General features: G+C 46.0%; 1 protein-coding gene across 4 annotated transcripts in view; it reads left to right on the forward strand.

Annotated features, from left to right (window-relative positions):
• The first annotated feature begins 2,001 nt into the window (after positions 1 to 2,001).
• The window catches only part of ATP7B (ATPase copper transporting beta), a 56,158-nt gene continuing 37,683 nt past the window's right edge, over positions 2,002 to 20,476 (forward strand). For 3 of the 4 annotated variants that reach the window (XM_049646871.1, XM_049646870.1, XM_049646872.1), the window contains exons 1-2: positions 9,562 to 9,806; positions 12,899 to 14,159. In XM_049646871.1, coding sequence (XP_049502828.1) covers positions 12,944 to 14,159 — 1,216 coding nt within the window. In that variant the 5' untranslated portion in view covers positions 9,562 to 9,806; positions 12,899 to 12,943. Of the gene's footprint in view, positions 2,314 to 9,561; positions 9,807 to 12,898; positions 14,160 to 20,476 lie in introns of those variants that run through there. The other variant, XM_049646873.1, reaches the window with a different exon arrangement.

Here is a 20,476-nt window from a genome sequence, read left to right on the forward strand (position 1 = left end):
TATTTATATTTAGAATGATCCCATATCACCAAGGAAAATTTGAAATATGGTAGTAACTCAGGTTTTAAAAAGACAGCAGAAATACACGGCATCTTTGGGGGAGGATTTCTACCCAAAATGACAAAAATTTTTTAAATATCTGGTGCTTAGGGGCGCTTGGGTGGCTTAGTGGGTTATGTGTCCTACTCTTGATTTCGGCTCAAATCCTGATGTCACAGTACGTGGGATCAAGCTCAGAGGTAGGTTCTGTGCTGACAGCATGGAGCTTGCTTGGGATTCTCTCTCCTCTCCCTGTCCTTCTCCCCACTCACCTGTGCTGTCTAGTGCGCTCTCTCTCTCTCTCTCTCTCAAAATAAATAAACATTAAAAAAAAGATCTGGTGTTTAAAGAGATCAGATTAGGTTATCTGGAGAACGCACTTACTATGCCCAATAAAGGAAATGTTGGGGGGGGGGTCGGCAGGCACACCCAGACCCTGGGTCTGGACCTTATCGGGAAGACCAGAGATGAGCAAGATTTGAGTGATCGCGAGAAAGCAGGGGCAGATATACCGGACTCCTCTGTGCCGGCGGCCCCTACGTGGAGTTGGGCCCCTAGCATCACACATGCCATTCCTTTGTTGTCACTGATTTGAATGGCACTTCTTAGAAATGCAGGCAGATTCTTTTTTGACTGAGCACAAGGAGGATAAGAAGCCAAGGGAGACACATTTTGGAGCTGGCTGCCTGGAGCGTTTTTCAGAAGTGGGAGCAAACACACAGTCACATCCCCACAGGGTAAATAAGAGGCAGAAGAGGAACCGGGTCTCCTAGGACGTGTGGCTCATGGGCCAGTGGTGAGGCCGCCTTCCCTCAGGCAGAACAGGGCTCTTGCTCAGCATTTCTGGGGGCAGCAGTGGCAGTTTAACGGGGAGGAAGGGTCACTGTAGGTAACTCCTTAGGAGGCAGAATCCTCAGGGAGCTTGAGCAGAAGCGGATGTGTTCTAAATGCCCTCAGGGACCTGCTACTGTGACCTCACCCTCCCCTGCCAGGGGCATGTTCATTCCGCGAGAGGAATGTTTTTACCAACTCAATTCAGTGGGCAGCATGGACACTTTACACACACTGGCAGGGGGCGGCGTTGCCAGGATTAGTGGCTGGCGGAGCCTTTCCTTCCCTGGGGGATGAGGTTGCCTCCTTCCCAGTCTGTGAGCCGGTGGGGGTGGGAAGGGAGACAGTGCTGCCCAGCCAAGTGGGAGGCTGCCTGGATTACCACACTGCCCCCTTCTCTTAATCCTCCTGTGGACAGCGGGGTGGGGGGGGGTGTAGCTGGAGAACCCTGAATTGTGGGTTCGTTCCTGGCTGTCCTCCCACGTACAAAAAAGGATAACAAGGATGAGCCTTTGTAATCCAGTGCGTTTTTGTAGTCAGTTCTTACTGAAGCCAAGCCAAGTTGGTCCAAGGGAAAACAAAGCTGCAGGAAACATGGACCTTTCTTACACCTTCTTGAAAATGCAAGTCATGTTGCCTAGGAAATACTTCTGTCCCCTAGCGTGCTGCACACCGCCAGCATTGGAGCTATGGAAGAGGCCGCTGAAGTTATTCCAAGAAAGTTGGAAGTTTGGTAATGAAAGGAAGTGTCATTTCTCCCCTGCCTCGAGGCTGGGTTTCTGGGAGTGCACACGGCCAAAAGGAAACTGTGCTCAGCTTTGGGAGGTGACTGTGTGCCGGGCTCCTGCACACGCTGGCCGGGTGTCCTGGCAGGGCTGGGTGAGGGCACGCGTGGGGCCGTGTGCAGAGATTCCCAGGGCCGAAAGCAGTGTGGTGAGTGAGAGGGTGCCAGTTGGTTGGAAGGATGTAGGTAAACAAGAGTAAATATACATACAGCAGTGTGCAGCCTGCCCAAGTTCAGAAGCTGGCTGCTAGACTTGGCCGGCAGCCTCTCCCCCGCTGGCTCCAGAGCAGAGGGGAATCTGCAGGACTGACAGATCACAGGTGCCACCCCCTGCTAGTTAGGAGGACACTTTTAAAGCATTTCCTTCTCACTCGACCAGGTAGTCTGGTGAGGGTGAACAGCTTGCTTGAATGGTGGGTAAAGGTGTGACCGTGGACATAGCGATGGAGAAAGCCGGGGGTGACACGCCCGGGAGCCCTGAGCCGTCCTTCCTGGCGACTCTGGGTGACCCACAGGTGACCCTCGTGTCCGTCCACAAGCGGTGGTCCTTCAGGAGGAATCCTGGGACCAGGGGCTCCACCAGGCCAGTGACTTCGGAGGAGGAAGGAGAGTTTTCACAGAAGGTTTTGAATGGAACACGAGGAATCCGTTCCAATCAGGTCAGTGCAATTGCAGAAGGGCTAAAAAGCCGAGAGGGAGTTGGACGGGCTTTCAGATGGAGGTTCCTCCCTTGTCTTACGAATGGGGGATCAGGGAAGCGCGGCTGGGGTGGGGAGCCAGAGTTGAGAGGTGATTCTCCAGACTTTATCCACAGATAAAGTCCATCATGGTAACCGTTGGGTTTCTCGCTTGTTTTTAGGATATTTTGTAAGCCTCTGTGGGGCAAAAGTTTTCCGGAAGGCAGATCAGACAAAAATGGAGTTTTGCCCTCTTTTTGCTTTTTAAAATGTGTACCTTATTTTGTTAATCTCCGTATTTCGACTAAATAAACATTTTGAATGTGTTGCTGCAAAACGAAGCTGTTCTTCTTAAGCAAATGAACATTTTGTTAACCCAGAGGTCAGGTCATGTTCAAAAGTAGGGCAGTGTAACGTTTTATAAGAGCCTTGTAGTAGCATTTCCGGGTGGGACTGGTGGTTTGTGTGGGGTCTTTTTCATTGATCAGGGCAGATGAAAAAATACCAGTTAGCAACAAAGGAAAAGTTTTTGAAGTCCTTTGACCCTTTAAGAGTTATGTTTGTTTCTCCTGGGTTTTATTGTTTAAAAAGTCCCCACATTTGCTAAAGGAAATTTTGTGAAAAGAGATTTTTGAAATGTACTATGCAAGAGATTTACATCTGTTGAAGGAAATTTCTGAATGCCCTTATGCAGGGCATGGTTAACTTTATATTTTTAGCTGAGTGTCTAAGACAAATATTAGATTGGGATGGGAATGCTTAACATTGCTTTAAAATGTTCAGAATACTACTTCACAAAATCCAGCCTATGTCTGAGATATTTGAATGTGAAATATCCTAATTTTTAAATGGCCATTACTAATCTCATGTAACTAGGGGAGCAACCTGAACCTGGCTGGGGGAGCCTGTCTGAAAGGAGGACCCAAGTAGAGACCCACGTCGAGGCTGTGGTCCTGGGGATCTGGTGCAGATCTGGGCTCTGCCGTTGTGGGTCTGGGGGACCTGGCAGGTGAGGCCCGGGCTCCTCCAGCTCCAAATGCCCCACTGCAAAGTGGAAGTAGTAAGTGCCACCTCACAGGATTGTGAAAGCACTTTGTGGAGTACTACGGAAATGCAAAATGGTATCGTTTCTGCCAAAATTATGATTTTCAGTAGAATTCCCAACTCAAGATGTGTTTGGTGCCCTCTGAATGTCTGGTAGAACTGTGTCAGCCAATTAATCTGTCAGAGCACAGTTCTAACTATTTTTTTCTAGAGCTCTGATTACACAAGTAACGTGCTCATTATACAAGACAAATTTCGGATGAGGCAGGGGGAATAGAGAAAAGTATTAGGAAGAAAATGTAGGCAACCGTATGCCTTAGCCATATATGTGTACATGTATCTATTTATTTATTTACAAACAGAGGATCAAGCCGTGCATGGTATTACCTACCTTACATTTTTTACTTAATATTTTGTGGGCATACACCCACACACACACACAATGTATATACATCTATATTTATATACACATCTGTATCATCAGGTTTAATTGCAGTCCTGCTTTTAAATTTAGGATTACTTTTAGAAAGAATTTAACTATTCTCAAATGGGGGAAATTTGTAGTAGCTGGTTTAGGATGAGAAGAACCAAGCTAAAAGTCATTTGTAACTGAGTATTTGTTCATCGTCAACAGTGTATTTACTCAAAGTCTATTATAATCAAACTTTGGATCTACTTGAGAGTTAACTTGTTTAGTACTTAGTATGTCTTTTTGATGATAGCCATTTTAACAGACCTGAGGTGCTATCTCATAGTGGTTTTGATTTGCATATCTCCGGTGACTGGTGACGTTGAACACCTTTACATGTATCTGCTGGCGATTTGTACGTCTTCTTTGGAAACGTGTCTGTTCATTTCCTCTTCCTATTTTTTTGTTTGTGTGTAATTATAAAAATAAATATAAATATAAATTTTGCTATTGAGTTGTATGAATTCTTTATGGATTTTGGCTATTAACCCCTTATCAGATATGTGGTTTGCAAATATTTTTTCCCCATTCTGTGGGTTGTCTTTTCATTTTGTTGATGGTTTATTTTGCTGTGTAGAAACTTCATAGTTTGATGTGGTCCCACTTGCTTATTTTTGATTTTGTTGCTTGTGCTTTTAGGTGTCATATCCAAAAAATCATCGCCAGGATCCATGTATGTCAAGGAGCTTTTTCCTGTATTTTCTTCCAGAGTTTTATGGTTTCTGGTCTTCCATTTAAGTCTTTAATCCATTTAGGGTTAATTTTCATGAGTGGTGTAAGATAGGGGTCCATTTTCATTCTTTGACATGTGAATGTCCAATTTCTCGAGCACCGTTTATTGAAGAGACTATTTTTTCTCTCCACTGAGCATTGGCTCTCTTGTCAAATATCATTTGACCCTATATTGTTATTATTTTTTAAAAGGTTTATCAACGATTTGCACTTCTTTTTCTGAGGATTCTATTTCGTAGCAAGTTCCTACTGTGCATTACAGAGTAGCATACATTATAAATATGCATCCACACCTAAGTCTTTCAAAGGAATATACTTGTTTTATGTTTAGCTGATCATACCTATAATTCTAGGCATAAACTTACATTTGTTAGCCATTCTAGAATACAATTTTGTGTGATGAAATGCTAACTAGATTATTTCACCACATGTGACAATCACATGGAATTTATCAATAATGATAATAATAATAATAATAATAATAAGCAAAAATAATCCCAAGTTCATTGACTTAGGTCATATAATTATCTGAGTTCATAGCGTTGCTGTGACATTTCTTCTAACCAGTGGTACTGTTGCATGTATTTAATGTAGGTCTTTTACATCCTGATCTTGTAATTCTGGCAAACGACCTAAGGGAATTATGACCTTATGATTCTGGCTTAGACCGTTTCATTCAAATATTAAAAAATATTCCAAAGAAAAAAATATTCCAAGATACTGACAGTTGCTTGGTAGTGACAGGCTCATTATGTAAAATTTCTTTGACGGGAAGGGCTTGCAATGTAGTGTTATCAGAGAAGCTGAAAAAATGCTTTTGATTTGGTAAAAGTCTGATGGAATATTTGTTGGATAGATGTAAGTTAAAAGCAATGAAATTCTCTGAAACTGTTCATAGTAAAGCTGTTTGGAATGAAATTGCAAACAAGTTCTCTGAGGTAATAATCGTGAAGTGCTTCTTGGAGAGGTCTTATCGTTTGTGAATTTCTAAATTTTATTTTGTGTGTAGAAAACAACATGCATCGTATGTATATATTGAGACTGGTTTATTTTATTTAACTTAATGCACTCTTTCTCCCAAGAAAATGGATGTACTGCACCCAGTTTCTCAGTAAGAGTTGATATTTTTCCTTGCTGTGGTCAAGAGAAGGAAATAGGCAATACATTTGTCCAGAATTTCCCAGGAACGACATAGTCAACCCCACAGCTGGGGTGGCCCTCGAGGGCAGAGATCCAAGTGTCACACACAGACAGCCCAGGTATGTAGTCGGCCCTCATCAGTGTTTGAATTAGTGCCTGAGTTTTGGTTGGTTCGTTTTTTCAGTAAATAAAGTTGAAATAATAGTTGGTGGAAGTTCTTTCTGGACGCTTGTAAGACATCCTGGAGGGACAGTTTGAAGGGGTTGGAGTCGGGGCTGGGGGATTATGTATACTAGTTTTAATCTTTAGTTTTCCTTATCAGTTAAACGGTGGAAATAGTAAGTTCCCTGCCTACCTCCTTGGGCCACTTTTGAAGACCAAATGAGCCATGTGTGTTGTCATAGTCCCTGTCACACATTTATTATGTTAGCCTTTTAAATCTTTTTAGCTTTCCGGCCTTCCTGCAAAATTGTAGGGTGGGTATTTTTACTACCCCACTTTACGTGGAGCTAAGAAAACTGAGTTTCGGGTTTGCTCAGACGTGGCTGGAATTCATACCTAAGACTGTCAGATGTACCCTCAGTAAATTCCCAGCAAGTAGGAAGGACAGATATTTACCCAAATATGTGAAAGTGTGTTGTAGAGTATGAGACCATGTATATCACTGGTGCATCATTGTTGTCATCTGTATCACAGTGATTAATAATGTTTACATCGTGGGGTTTAACAAGACATTTTCTGGGGCGCCTGGGTGGTTCAGTCGGTTGAGTGTGGGACTCTTGATTTCCACTCAGGTCATGATCCCTGGGTCATGGGATCAAGTCCTGATTCTGGGTCCACGCTGGGCGTGGAGCCTGATTACGATTCATTCTCTCTGTCTCTCTGTCTATCTGTCTCTCTCTCTCTCTCTCCCCCTCCCCCCATCTGTCCCTCTTCCCCGCTCACATGCTTTCTCTCTCCCTTGCTCTAAAAACACAAATATAGAACCCAAGACATTTTCTTCTTTGCCTTAGAAAAAGTACAAAACCACATGTGTTTTCTGATGGAAGCTTTTTTTTTTTTAATTTAAATTTTAAGAACTGAAAAACATAGACAGCCTCACCCACAGGTAACCTCAATTTTATGTATTAATAAATCTGCATACATACAGGTTTAGCAACAAGACACTGATTCTTCCTCAGTGGAGGTTTTAGAGACTGACGCCAGTCCGCCTGGGTGTTTCATGTGGGATCTTTTCTTGAGTCAAACAATCTCTTCGGACCCTCCCTCCCTTAGGAACCTCTGACATCCAGGGATTTCTCAGATAAGGGTAGGGCCTGGCAGTGACTCATTCACAATGTATTCCAGAGGATGTGGAAGGTCCCAGAACCACCGCCACCTCTCCTTGCGTCCTGCCTCCTCTTGCAAATGTAGTTGCCTTGAAATGCATTTGCAGTTAGGAATATTGAAGGGAGCAGAATGAGTGCCAGTGTTCCGCTGTAGTTTTTCTGAAGTACCAGAGACCCCGAGAGGTGACATACTAAGGGGCAAAGGCCCGACTCAGAAGCCAGCAGCCGGGCTCAGGGCTCCCGGCCGCTCCTCTGCCTCCTCCTTACTTTGCTCACTTGCTGAGGTGTTAGCCTGTTCCTTATGTGGCAGGTAAGATGTGGCTGTTTTTCCGTGTTTTTCTGCATTTTGCTTTTCTGCATTGCAGTCTCCTCCTGTAATTAACATGGCTAAAAGGAAAATGTAACCTTAAATGTTGTTTTTAAAAAAATAGCCTGCTGGACTTTTGAGCCGGATTTAAATCCTAGCTGTTACTTAAATTGCTTTGTGACCTTTGATAAATCGGAGTCTGTTTCCACAGTAAAATGGTGATAAGAATATCTGTTTGTAGAATTATCTTGAGCATTAGAGATATAAAATGCCATCCCCATAAAATACCACTGAGAACCATTAACTATTTTCTCTTATTGGATCTGCGTGCGTATGAAAGAACCAGGACTTCTCTGTATTTTGAAAGCTCGGGTGCGTAGAGTTGTGGGGGGTGGAAGTTATATGCTGGAAGAATTGCATGCGTGTATATCGTTTTTGCCTTCAAAGTTGTTAAGGGTGTCACACACCCTTCAAGGTGAAAGAAGTCCCAAGGATAAATGGGCGAGCGGTGTCCTTAAGGTTGACGGAGATCCAAGTGAGACTGAGAGCTCTCAAAAGTGGCTCTAGCGGTCCTTGCTTTGTGCACACGGTAGACTTGCTCTTTGATTTGTGGTCACGGGCATTTTCTACAAGGCATGTCATTTCTGGGCTTTTCAATTTCAGTCTGGCTTTGAAACCTTTCATCAAAGCGTGGCACCCCACTTCCAATTTCTTCATACCAGGCTGGCCTGTCTGCACATCTTATTTTCCTTTCCTGGCTCCATCTTGGTGAACCGACCATTTGTATTCCTTTACCCGTCTTTTCTTTTACAAGCCCTGGCACTCACAGCAAAGTCCATGTGCCCTGGGTGTCCAGAGAGTAGCAGAGAATTGAAGTTCATGTTTGGATTCCCCTCTGTGGAATTTCCCCCCTCCTCCTGTGTTTCCAGTCCCTTCTAATCCCGATGCCCAGTATACTGATAGTTTGTTAAAAATTCCAAAGTTAGTTCTTCCCCAGTGTGTTGTTGGGCTTGCCAAAGAAGTAAGTCCCAGATGTCTGTTCTCAAGAAATATATAATTCAGTGAGAATTAGGCAACATTAGGGCTTCCATAAAGTTTTCCCAGGACACACTTTGTTCCCTGGACCCCCTCTCCAATGTGCCCTTAAACCTCAACGTGTTTGTTTGAATTCATTTGAGTTCCCCCCCTGACAAAGATTCTCCTCACTGAGGAATGGAATTAAAACCACACACACGTACCGATTGTATACACTTAAAAACTATCCAAACACCCAGCAACAGTTATGAGGTTGCTTCTAAACCAACAGAGACTTTCGTGTTTCATAAAGTTGTGTTCCGTGCAAAGCAAACCTTTGTCTTTCGTAACTGCTTGTCTTTAGGAACCTGCCTGTCTAGAAGGGGGGCCTCTGAGTATTGTTTGCTACAAACAAATAGCTTCTAACGCTTCTGCAAACCCTTTTGGCCGGAGCATAGAATCCATAATCCAGGGATTAAGAGCTAGCATTGTGGCCTGGGGTTTGGTGAGTTATAGCTAGATCTACCTAGGACCAAAAAAATCAGTTGGGTAGTAAATCATTAGGGATTTGTTTTTCCAACAGACTAGGTGATTGAGGGTTATGTCTTGTTTTAGGGAGGCAATTCTACTTATTAAGATACTGTATTAAAGCAAGTGTCCTTGAATATCGTAGTTTTTCTTTTAGCTTTTTCAATTAATTATTTAATACCGGTTACAATCAAGTCACGGTTCTGGATCTCCTTTTACTCCTGTGTGGTTTTTTTTCTTTAATTTTCAGTTTTAAACTAATTATTTTTTAGAATTTGGTAATGTGTGCGCATTGTACAATAGGTTATACGTTGAAAAATAACTCTTCCTCCCCTCTCCTTGCCTCAGCCGATCCTCCTCAGACTCTGTACCAGTTTCTTATGCCTTCTCCCAGAGCCCATCCATGTATATACAAGCAGCTATGGGGATAATACTCCTTTGCTCACAAATAGTGCTAGCATGCTATGATAGAACTAACTTTGGTGGCTCTCCCAACGAACTACAGCTCCTTGTATTTAAGCCCTTATATAATTCCTTCCCGTACTGACTGAGCTTGGCCATGTGCCTGGCTGTGGCCAATGGTGAATTAGCAAGTGTGATGCTAGCAGAGGCTTGGTAAGCGCTTGCATACTGGGACCTGTTCTCTGGGAATGTTCACTATTGTGACACTCCCTCTCAGAACCCAGAAACCACCAGCTGTGAGGTACCCAGCCTAGCCACGTGGAGGGGCTCCATGGAAGAGAACTGAGGTCTCTGCTAACAGCTTCCAGTCACCCACATCAACCTGCCAGCCATGTCGCGGACAAACCGTCTTCTTGGAAGTGGAACCTCCAGTCTCACTGAGGCCGCCCCAGACGATGCCATGAGGAGCAGACAAGCCTTCCCCACTGAGCCCTGTCCAAATTGAAAAACTGTGAGCTATCTCTCTGAGCCACTAGATTTGGCTTGTCAGGCAGCAACAGATAACTAAAACACTGTATTCACCGTAAATTCTGTGTCTTGCTTTTGTTCACTGAATGATATATTTGCTATTTCAGTATATTTAGAGCTGCCTCATTCCTTTTTTAAGAGCTGGAAACCATTCCTCTGTATAACCGTTCAATAATTTAGTTAATTGACCTCTTATTGATGGGCATTTATGTTTCCAGTTCTTTGCAGTGTTTAATATCTTTGTTGCATGCTTGCTTTTTTTTTTTTAATTTAAAAAAAAAAATTTTTTTTTTAACATTTATTTATTTTTGAGACAGAGAGAGAGCATGAACAGGGGAGGGTCAGAGAAAGAGGGAGACACAGAATCTGAAACAGGCTCCAGGCTCCGAGCTGTCAGCACAGAGCCTGATGCGGGGCTCGAACCCACAGACTGTGAGATCATGACCTGAGCTGAAGTTGGACGCTCAACCGACTGAGCCACCCAGGCGCCCCTGTTGCATGCTTGCTTTTATACGTGAACAAATATATTTATTGAGTAAATTCATAGAAATAGAGTTGTTGGGCCAAAGAATATTTGGATTTGTCATTTTCATATGTAGTGCCAAGTTGCCCTCATGAGAGGTGATGCCCTCACCAGCTCTAGGGACTGCGTGGATGGTGCCAGCCTGAGTGGTGAGAAGGGCCACTGTGCTATTGGAGTGTTGCATTTCTTCCTTACTATTGTTTCTGCAGATGTTGAAAAGGCGTTTGCGTTTCCTGTTTGATGGACTGCCTCTTTTCTGTTGGATTGTTGGCCTTTTTCTTTTTAGAAGGAGCTCTTTACATTTTAACAAAATTAGCTCTTGCTTAGTATGGAGCAAATCTTCCTCCGCCCCCCCCCCTCCCCCCCCCCCCCGTTTCTCATTTATCATTTTCCTTGGTCAGAGCCATATTTTCTCTTATTGTGGTTAGATTTATCAGTCTTCTCTAGCTTTTGGATTTTCTTGTTTTTCTGTTTCTTTTCTTGTATTTAGACCTGCCTTTGCCTGAGATTGTAATGGGTATTTTCCTGTGTTTTCTTGTATTATTACTATCTGAGGTCTCAGAAATATCTCTTGGTGTATAGGTCCCAAATTGTGTTTTTCCCAGTTATCCACTTAATACCGTTGTGCTATGTCATCCTTATCGTATACTGCACTTCTGTACCACAGGTAATTTGATTTGTACCACAGGTAATTTCAGTATATTTATTGAATGCAATGAACGCTTGAGTGGCTATCCCGTAAATTACTTGTTTACTTTTTTTTTCTCTACTATTTTAGGGAATACTACAGTGAATGCTGTTAAAACAGTTCTTTATAATTATTAATCCCAGACTAGTTTCGGATTTCCTTTGTGGATGTACAAATGAACATTTATAGTCTGCTTTAGAAGTTATCTAAACTTTCAGGGCACCTGGGTGGCTCCGTTGGTTAAGCATCAGACTCTAGATTTGGGCTCAGGCCATGATCTCGTTCTTTGTGGGCTGTGGCCCCACGTCGGCCTCTGCACTGACAGTGTGGAGCCTGCTTGGGATTCTCTCTTTCCCTTTCTTTCTGCCCCTCCCCAACTTCTGCTTTCTCTCTCTCTCAAAATAAATAAATAAACTTTAAAAAAAAAGGTTAAGGTTTTGTTAAGGTTCTCAAAAAGCTGAAGTTGGAAAGATAGGCATTTTATTTTATGCACGGGGTTACGGAGAAGGTCAATCCATGTAATGGAGATTCATCTGAAGATCTAAGTAGGATTGTGTAAGCACAGAGACTGGCATGCTTTTTTGTCACATACCGTATGTAAAGGCCTGTTCCCGAATTTCTGAAGCATGGAATAGTACTGGTATAAAAACTGTATCTAATTAGGAGAGTGGTGAGCCTGGGACCCTGTGAAAGGAGGATTTGGTTTTGTGAATGGAACAGGTGAAGCCAAATCATTATGAGAAGTCAGGAAATTATGCATATACTCTGGTACATTAAGAAGATGGGTCCACTTAATTTGATAAAACACTTTTAATTTTAGGTAGTGACCACAACTGTCCTGAACACCCAGGAGGGCAGTGATGCTCAGTGGAGGCAGAACAGAGAAGTTCCCCCAGCTCTCTGCCTCCTGCCCCTCTTGGCCCAGCCACTCGTGCTCATTTCCCTGGCTCGAGGAGCATATCACCAGACCTTTTTTCCCAGGCATGTGGTCTGACCCCACGGGGCCTCGGAGGTCGGCATTCAGAGCAGGTGCCCTATGGTTGTTGAATTTAACCCCTGCTGAGAGAATGACAGGGACACCCCTAGAAGGAGACACAGAAGTCAGGTGTTGCCTATTCTGTGTATGTGCATTGCAGCAGCACCCCCAGCGTTTGAGCTCAAAGGACCACGTTCTGCAGGGAGATTTCAGGTATCAGCCAGAGGTGAGGGGGGCTCTGCTGAGAGCCTCCGCCCTCCCGTTGTGGGCCACTGTGCTGTCTGCCTCTGCTGGGGGCCTGCCATGCTCATTCTGTGCACATGAGCTACATCACGCTCCCCTCCTTCCCTGTAGAGACCTCCACATCTTCGAGGTAAGGAAAACAAGGTGGGCAGTTGACTTCTAGGTTCAGAGTCACAGAATGTTCAAGCTAAAAGAAACCCATTGGAACCATTTCATTTGATAAATAATGTTTTTATATCTTCCTTTCCCTGCATTTAATGTTGTTATACTCTCAGGATGTTTTGACACCAGTGGCAATGTTTTCCATTTTCTCAGTGCCAGACAAGCTGGGATATTTTAGCAAATATTAAGCTTTTTTAAAAAAAATATTTATCTTTAAGAGACAGAGAGAGAGAGAGAGAGTGTGTGTGTGTGTGTGTGTGTGTGTGTGTGAGTAGGGGAGGGGCAGAGAGAGAGGGAGAGAGAGAATCCCAACCAGGCTTCCCACTGTCAGCACAAGCCCGACGCAGGGCTAGATCTCACGAACCCGGGAGATCATGACCTGAGCCAAAATCAAGAGTCTGACGCTTAACTGACTGACCCACCCAGATGCCCCACAAATATTTAGTTTTAAGGATAAAAAAGTGTTATTTCTTTTCCTTTTAGATCCTGTCTAAACATTCTTTGCCCGCTCGTGTCTGGGAGCCAGCGATGCAGCAGAAGCAGAGTTTCGCCTTTGACAATGTTGGCTACGAGGGTGGTCTGGACAGCGTGTGCCCCTCTCAGACGACCACCGGCACCATCAGCATTTCGGGCATGACTTGCCAGTCGTGTGTAAAGTCTATCGAGGGCAGGATTTCGAGCTTGAAAGGCATCGTGAGCATTAAGGTTTCCCTGGAACAAGGCAGCGCGACTGTGAACTATGTGCCGTCGGTCCTGAGCCTGCCACAGGTTTGCCGTCACATCGAGGACATGGGCTTCGAGGCCAGCATCACAGAAGGAAAGTCCGCCTCCTGGCCCTCGAGATCCTCGTCTGCCCTGGAGGCCACGGTCAAGCTTCGGGTGGAGGGCATGACCTGCCAGTCCTGTGTCAGCTCCATCGAAGGCAGGCTGGGGAAGCTGCAAGGGGTAGTGAGGGCCCGAGTCTCCCTTGGCACCCAGGAGGCAGTCATTACTTACCAGCCTTATCTCATTCAGCCCCAAGACCTCAGGGACCACGTAAACGACATGGGATTTGAAGCTGTCATCAAGAACAGAGTGGCACCCGTAAGCCTGGGACCAATTGATATTGGGCGGCTACAGAGGACCAACCCAAAGACCCCTTTGACGTCTGGTACCCAGAATCTCAATAACTCTGAGACCTTGGGGCACCAAGGGAGCCGTGTGGTCACCCTGCAACTGAGAGTAGATGGAATGCACTGTAAATCTTGTGTCCTGAATATTGAAGAAAATATAGGTCAACTCCCAGGCGTTCAAAGTATTCAAGTGTCCTTGGAGAACAGAATTGCCCAAGTACAGTTTGACCCTTCTCGTGTCACCCCCGGGGCCCTGCAGAGGGCCATTGAGGCTCTTCCTCCTGGGAACTTTCAAGTTTCTCTTCCTGATGGAGCAGCAGGGAGTGGCACGGATAACAGGCCTTCCACGCATCTCGCCCCCGCCCCCGCCCCCGCCCCCACCCCCGCCCCCGCCCAGGGAACCCGGATGCAGGGCCTGTGCAGTACCGTGGTGCTTGCCATTGGTGGCATGACCTGTGCGTCCTGCGTCCAGTCCATCGAAGGCCTGCTCTCCCGCAGGGAAGGGGTGCGGCGAGTATCAGTCTCTCTGACTGAAGGGACTGGAGTGGTGCTCTATGATCCCTCTGTAATTAACCCGGAAGGACTCCGAGCTGCTGTTGAAGAAATGGGATTCAAGGCGTCAGTCGTTTCTGGTACGTAGTTGACCCACGTGAAGCACACCCTGGGGTCCTCTCCTTTCTCCTTGCATCTTAGGACAGAGTGACAGCGGCCACACTCACTGCTCACCGGCCAATGTTGGTGACAACATTCTGCAACTTTTCCTTGCGTGTCAAGTGTATCAGGATAGAAGAAGTCGAATTTCTGGGTGTATAGCTTTTGCCTCTCGTGTAGCTGGGAATGAAATGCTAAGTTCTTTGCATTTTTCTGAAGAGAACTCCTGATTCTGTGTTCTTTTTAAAAAAGAGTCCTGTGGGGCCAGGGGGAACATCAGGCTCTTCTGTCTCCAGAAGAACCATCATCACACTCTCTGAGATTTCTCTGCCCAACCAAACAATAAAAACAGAACCTTAGTCTCACCTGGATCCCATTCTGTTGAAAGTGGGAATTGAGGGGATTCAGTGATGATTGCCCTTGCCCTCCTTGATGGCTGTGGGTAGAGGGGTGCATTTCTGCCGGGCGCCCGGGCCTGGGAGCGGTGGGCTGGTGAGCAAGTGAGACTCCTGAGAGCTTATGTTGTAGCCCCGTGTGAGCCGGTGAGCTCCAGGATGGGACGGGGATGCTGGAGGCCAGGAGGCAGCACAGTGTGCTGGGGTTGCTGACAGGAGCCCGAGCAAGCATGAGGACTCAGGAAGGTGGAGAGACGGGCGGGACAGCAGGGGGACCACTCTGAACGGGTCTGAGTGTCAGCTGAACTTGGACTTGACTGTAAAGGCCAGGGGGTCAGGAGTGGATTTCTTTTTTAAGTTTATTTACTTCTTTTGAGAGAGAGACAGAGCGAGCAGGGGAGGGGCAGAAAGAAAGGGAGAGAGAGAATCCCAAGCAGGTTCTGTGCTGACACTTGGGGCTGATCTCACGAACTGTGAGCTCGTGACCTGAGCCAAAATCAAGAATCGGACGCTCACCCGACCTCGCCACACAGGCATCGGCAGTGGATTTTAATCAGAGGAAGCGCAGGTGAGTTTGCACTTGAGCTGGCCAGTCGGTGTCAGTGTAGTGTGGATGGAGGCACGGAGGCTGTGTGGGAGGCTGGGTGAGAGGAGGTGGGGCTGGAGGGCAAGAGACGGAATAGGGTGACATTCAGGAGGTTGGGTCCAGCAAGCTTGGTCCAGAGGAGGGGTGTGATGGGGCAGGCCGTGGAGGAAGGGGAGAGCCGGCGGGGAGCCCTAGGTGTGCAGTTGCCGGAGGCCGGCTTGAATTCCTGGAGAGTGGGGCTGGAAATGCAGATTGGAGTGGCAGGAGCCAGGGGAAGTGACGGAAGACCAGGGAAAGCGAGCGTGGCCGGGGAAGGGCAGAGGGAGGAACGTGATGGCACTGGTGTGGAAGGAAGGGGTGTCCGGAGGAGGAAATCGTCACAGACAGGGACGGCACCCTGGAAAGAAAGGAAGCCGTTTCAGGGGCCTCAGGCTCCGTGCAACTAGGAGGTGGGGGAGGCTCCGGTGAGCCCAGCTGCATGGTGGAGCCGCAGACCTCCAGGAGACGAGCCAAGCGGCGGTGGAGAGGTGATGGATAGGTGCGGCCTTCAGAGCCAGGCCGGAGATGAGGAAGCGCGGGACATGCCACAGCCAGCTGTGTGGGCAGCAAGGTTTTAACCGTTTGGGTCCCAAGGTACTGGCCCCGTGGGGCGGTGCGAGTTGCAGGTAGACCAGGACAATACAGTGCCAGCTGCGGGCACTCAGACTGTGCTGCAGGGCGGTGGCCAGCCCGGCACCAGGAGGGGCAAAGCCCCCCGGCCGCGCCCAGGGCCAGCTGGACTGGGGCTTCCCACATGTACTTTGCAGCGGCCGCCGAGATAAAGTGCGTCTCCTTGGAAAGGTCCCCTGTCAGTGGGGCTGGCCTGCACTTAACACCCTTAAAGGCAGTGGGTAAGTCATGTGGAATGACTCGGCCCCGTTCTGTACTTTGTCTTTTGTACCACGTTTCAGGAAGGAGTTTGTTTTTAAACAAAAATCAGTAAGGAACACACAATGGAACACACAATGGAACAGTAAATCCTGTACTTAAATGGTAGGAAATGTAGTACAGAGTCATCATCTGCTCTATTTGTATGAGGTTTCAAGTCTTTAAACAGTAGAGTCAGGTTGTTGGCAGTAAAAAGAAATTTGCATTGAACTGCATAATCCAGAATAATTGGATTTGACCAAGTAAGCCTAGAAAGAAAAGAACAGTGATTTTTATTGGACAGAATTATGTGTTTAGCCCAAGAGGTATTTAGTGTACCAGATTTAGCAAATAAAATATAGGACACTTAGTTCAATTTGAATTTCAGATCAACAGTGACTAATGTTTTGGTATAAGTATGTCCCAGGCAACATTTGGGGCACGCTTATACTAAGAAAGTATTTGTTGTTTATCTGAAATTCACATGTAGCTGGGTGTCTTGTATTTCACCTGGCAGTCTTAATTTAGGATAAACCGTAAGTGTGCCGGTAACTATCACTGTAGCCACTTAGATATTAAAAAAGAATTACGTGTATTTGATTGGTCATTCCGGATTGACCAGGAAGAGGGGCTTTTCTTGAGCACAGTCTTCAAACCAGGTGATTTGTTTCTCCTTGGACTCAGCAGCACCCAGCACATAGTAGGTATTTGTGAAGGAAGCGAAAGAGAAAGAAAATAACAGGCTGTGACAAGCTGGGTCGTGGGGTAGCTCAGTGACGGGATTTAATCCAGGAGCTACTCAGACAAGTTAGAGAGCCGAATAACCAAACCAGGGAATGGGAAGGAAACCCAAGAGATGGCTGGTAGCAGAAGCTGGCACCCCAGGCAGGAGGGTGCCACCAGAGCCCAGGGGCTGAGGTCGCCTGGTGGGAGCTGGCTCACCACCGGAGCTACTAAGGAGGAGGCCGTGGCCAGGAGCTGGGCTCCCAGTAGGTAGATGGGAAACACATTAGGTTTCCCCCATTTCTGTCCTGTTTCCCACTTGCTACCTCCAGGATACCAAATTTAACCAGAAACCAGTTGACAAGGGAGCCTGGGAAAAGTGGTTTTGCAGGGTCAGCCCCCTTGATAATGGAACAGGGAGAGGAAGGAGAATGATCAAGAGCATGTAGGCAAGTGGCAGGCACTGAATTTCAGTCAGCTTATTTGACAGCTAAAAATACAGTAAGATCTGGTTTTTATCTAGAAATCAGCTCTGCATTTGTGCACTGGTTTGCCTGGTAAATGTTTTTTGTATGAATGAATTAATGGACAGGTGATTGGATATATGAATACAGCGTGAGGAAAAGTCATCTATCATGTATGACATGTTCCCCTCAGCCTTGTAAATTGATAATGTCACTTCTGGGGCACTGTTCCCTCATCCCAGCACGTACTGAGGGTCTTCTGGGCCCCAGGCACTGTGCTGGCCGCCATGAGTACTCGGAGGCCGTCCAGGATCCGCCCACATACAGCTCATACTCTAACAAGGAAGCAGATCAGAGACCCATCATCCAAGGCAGGTTGGAATACATGCGACAAGGCAAGTGTAGGTAAAGCACTCCTGAGATTCAAAAGATGAGGAGAAAAGCCAGCATCTGGTTGTGGGGCTCCCAAAGACCGGATAATGGAGGTGACATTGGAGCTGGGCTCGGGTAAGACTTCAGAACACGATGGCATCTCAGCAGGCAGAGAGGGGCAAGACCACACACCGGGAAAAGTCGGGAGGAGACATGAGCTCCAGCTTGTCTCGGGAGCAGTCTGGCTTGGGTGGAACTTGAATATAAGTAATGGAAGATAAGGTCAGACGGGCCAGCATCCTGGTACAAGCCACCATCAGCTGTGTCCACTAGACAGGCTCTGAGCTAGTCTCTCCTTCCCGCCTTTCAGCCTTACAGTCTGTTCCCTGCCCAGTATTCACAGTAATCCTGTTACTCTGTTAATACTCTGAAACCTTCCCATCTTAAGAGGGAGTCCTTAGGGTGATCTAGAACACCCCACCCCCCCCCGACTCCCTACCTTTCTAACGCCTTTCCAATCCTCATATCAGGCTTGTCCTCACCTCAGGGTCTTGTACCTGCTATCCCTCTGTCTAGAATATTCTTACCCCAGAATCCACGTGGTGTACTTTATTTCACATATACTTTTCTGGGCTTTTCCAAAGCATGTGTAATTTATATTTAGAAATACATAGATTTGTATTATACATAGTGGTTTTGTAATCTCTTTCACCCCACAATTTATCATAAACATACTTATAGGTCCGTCCATATGTCTGCAACACCATGTTGAGTGGCTGCAAATCATTCCGTCATATGGATGCACCGTAACTTAGTCATAACCAGTTTCCTACTGGACTGTTCCCATCTACTTCATGTGCATGTGATTGTAAAGAATACTGATGGGTATCTTTGAGGCTAAATTTTGTGCACACAGTTATTTCCTTACGGTAAATACCCGAAAGTGTAATTGCTCGGTCACAGAGAGTAAACATTATTTCATTCCATTACAAATACTTATTGTGCCTCTACTAAGTGCCAAGCAGTTAGAGGTACTGTTTTTGATAATATTGTCAGGTAGACTTCCAGAAAGCTGAATGCCCACCCATAGTATTAGCGTAGATTGATAAAGAAAAACGACCCAATAACACAGGCTTGTTTGGGTCTTGTTAGTTTAATTCAACTTTCTTTAGCAATCTCCAGAAGCCCCGAATTTAGTTGAGTTAGATCTCAATGTGGAAGAAATGGCAAGGTGTAAATTATAAGTTAGTAAGGGGGGTATGAAATTCTCTGTAATAGTACAAATATTAAAATTGTTGACCACAATATTTGGATAGACACGCAGGTGAATCCAGAAAACAGATGATGGACTGGGAAAATCAGGAGAGGTTGGACAGGTACAGGAGGGTTCATGGGTATGGGAGGGGTTGATGGGTACAGGAGGGGTTGATGGGTACAGGAGGGTTGGACAGGTATGGTTGGGGTTGTTGGGTACAGGGGGTGATGGGTGCGGGGGGGGGTGATGGGTATGGGAGGGATTGATGGGTATGTCAGGGGTTGATGGGTGCTGGGGGATTGATGGGTACAGAAGGATTGGATAGGTAAGGGGGGGGGTTGATGGGTGCAGGAGGGTTTGACAGGTAAGGGAGGGGTTGATGGGTACTGGAGGGGTTGATGGGTGCAAGAGAGTTGGACAGGTAATGGGAGGGGTTAATGGGTGCTGGAGGGGTTGATGGGTAGAGATAGAATGTTGAGAGGCTGAGGCTACAAAACAGCTTTTGTGAATTTGAGATCCAAAGGCCAGAGTCATTTTGAACAATGACAAAGACCAGGAGAGTACACCTGTGCTGATGGATGAGGTGTGGTCTCTGCTTCCGGAAGGTAGAGGGGTCCTGTAAGGCCAGGTCCTTGGAGGGTTTTCACTGAAGGTGCTGAAAGTGTTGATCAACCGGACTCTTAGAATGAGTTTCGGAAGTAGTTTTTAGCACCTTTCAGAAAATGAGCAAAACATCCCAGGATGTGAGATTTATTTAGAAGAAAAACTTTGCAAAGTCATGGCCTATTGTCAGTACAGGTTAATGCCAACTTCTATCTTCTGCAGCTGTGGATTTTCAAATAGCGAGAGTTCGTTTTTTAAATGATGTAATTATCTTTTGTATATACTCTTAAAGGTCCTTTCTGTTATCAAATTCTGTTATCAAAAGGTCTGACTTTCTGGAGTGATGAAAACTTTCTACATCTTGACCTGGGTGATTAGTTACGTATACATATACACACATGCGGTGGGGAGAAAAATGGTCCCCAGCAGCGTCTGCACCCTCATCCCAGAACTCGGTGGGGGAGAGGATGGTCTTTTCGGTTTATGGAGCTGGTTCCACTGGATATCCAAGTGGAGAGAAATTAACCCTAACTCTTACCTCTTACCTACACAAAGTTAAAATCCAGGTATCATAGGCCTGATGGGGAAGTTCATTAAAATAGCAGCTTCTAGAAGAAAGCAGCATGAACATTTTCACTGTTTAGGTAGCACGAAACATACTAACCATGAAAGTTGGTTTAGTTGGTTGATAAGTCAGACCTCATTAACATTCGGGACTTCTTTTATCAAAAGAGACACCATTAGATGAGAGTGCAGGTGCAGAGCACAGACCGGGAGCAGATACTTGCAGTGCGGACCCACGACAAGGATTCGTGTCCAGAGTACATACAGGACGTAGGCAAACGATAAGAAAAAGGCAAACAACTCAATAAAGGTGTGTTGGGTTGTTTTGATTGTTGTAGGGAAGGAGTGAAGGACTGCTAACCAGAATGTGACCGTGGTTAAAGGGATAGATCCTGGAGGTAGAGACCTGGTTTAGAAAAAGCTTCATTAC

The sequence above is a fragment of the Panthera uncia genome (genome assembly GCF_023721935.1).
Source record: "Panthera uncia isolate 11264 chromosome A1 unlocalized genomic scaffold, Puncia_PCG_1.0 HiC_scaffold_16, whole genome shotgun sequence".
In the NCBI taxonomy this organism is placed as follows: Eukaryota; Metazoa; Chordata; class Mammalia; order Carnivora; family Felidae; genus Panthera; species Panthera uncia.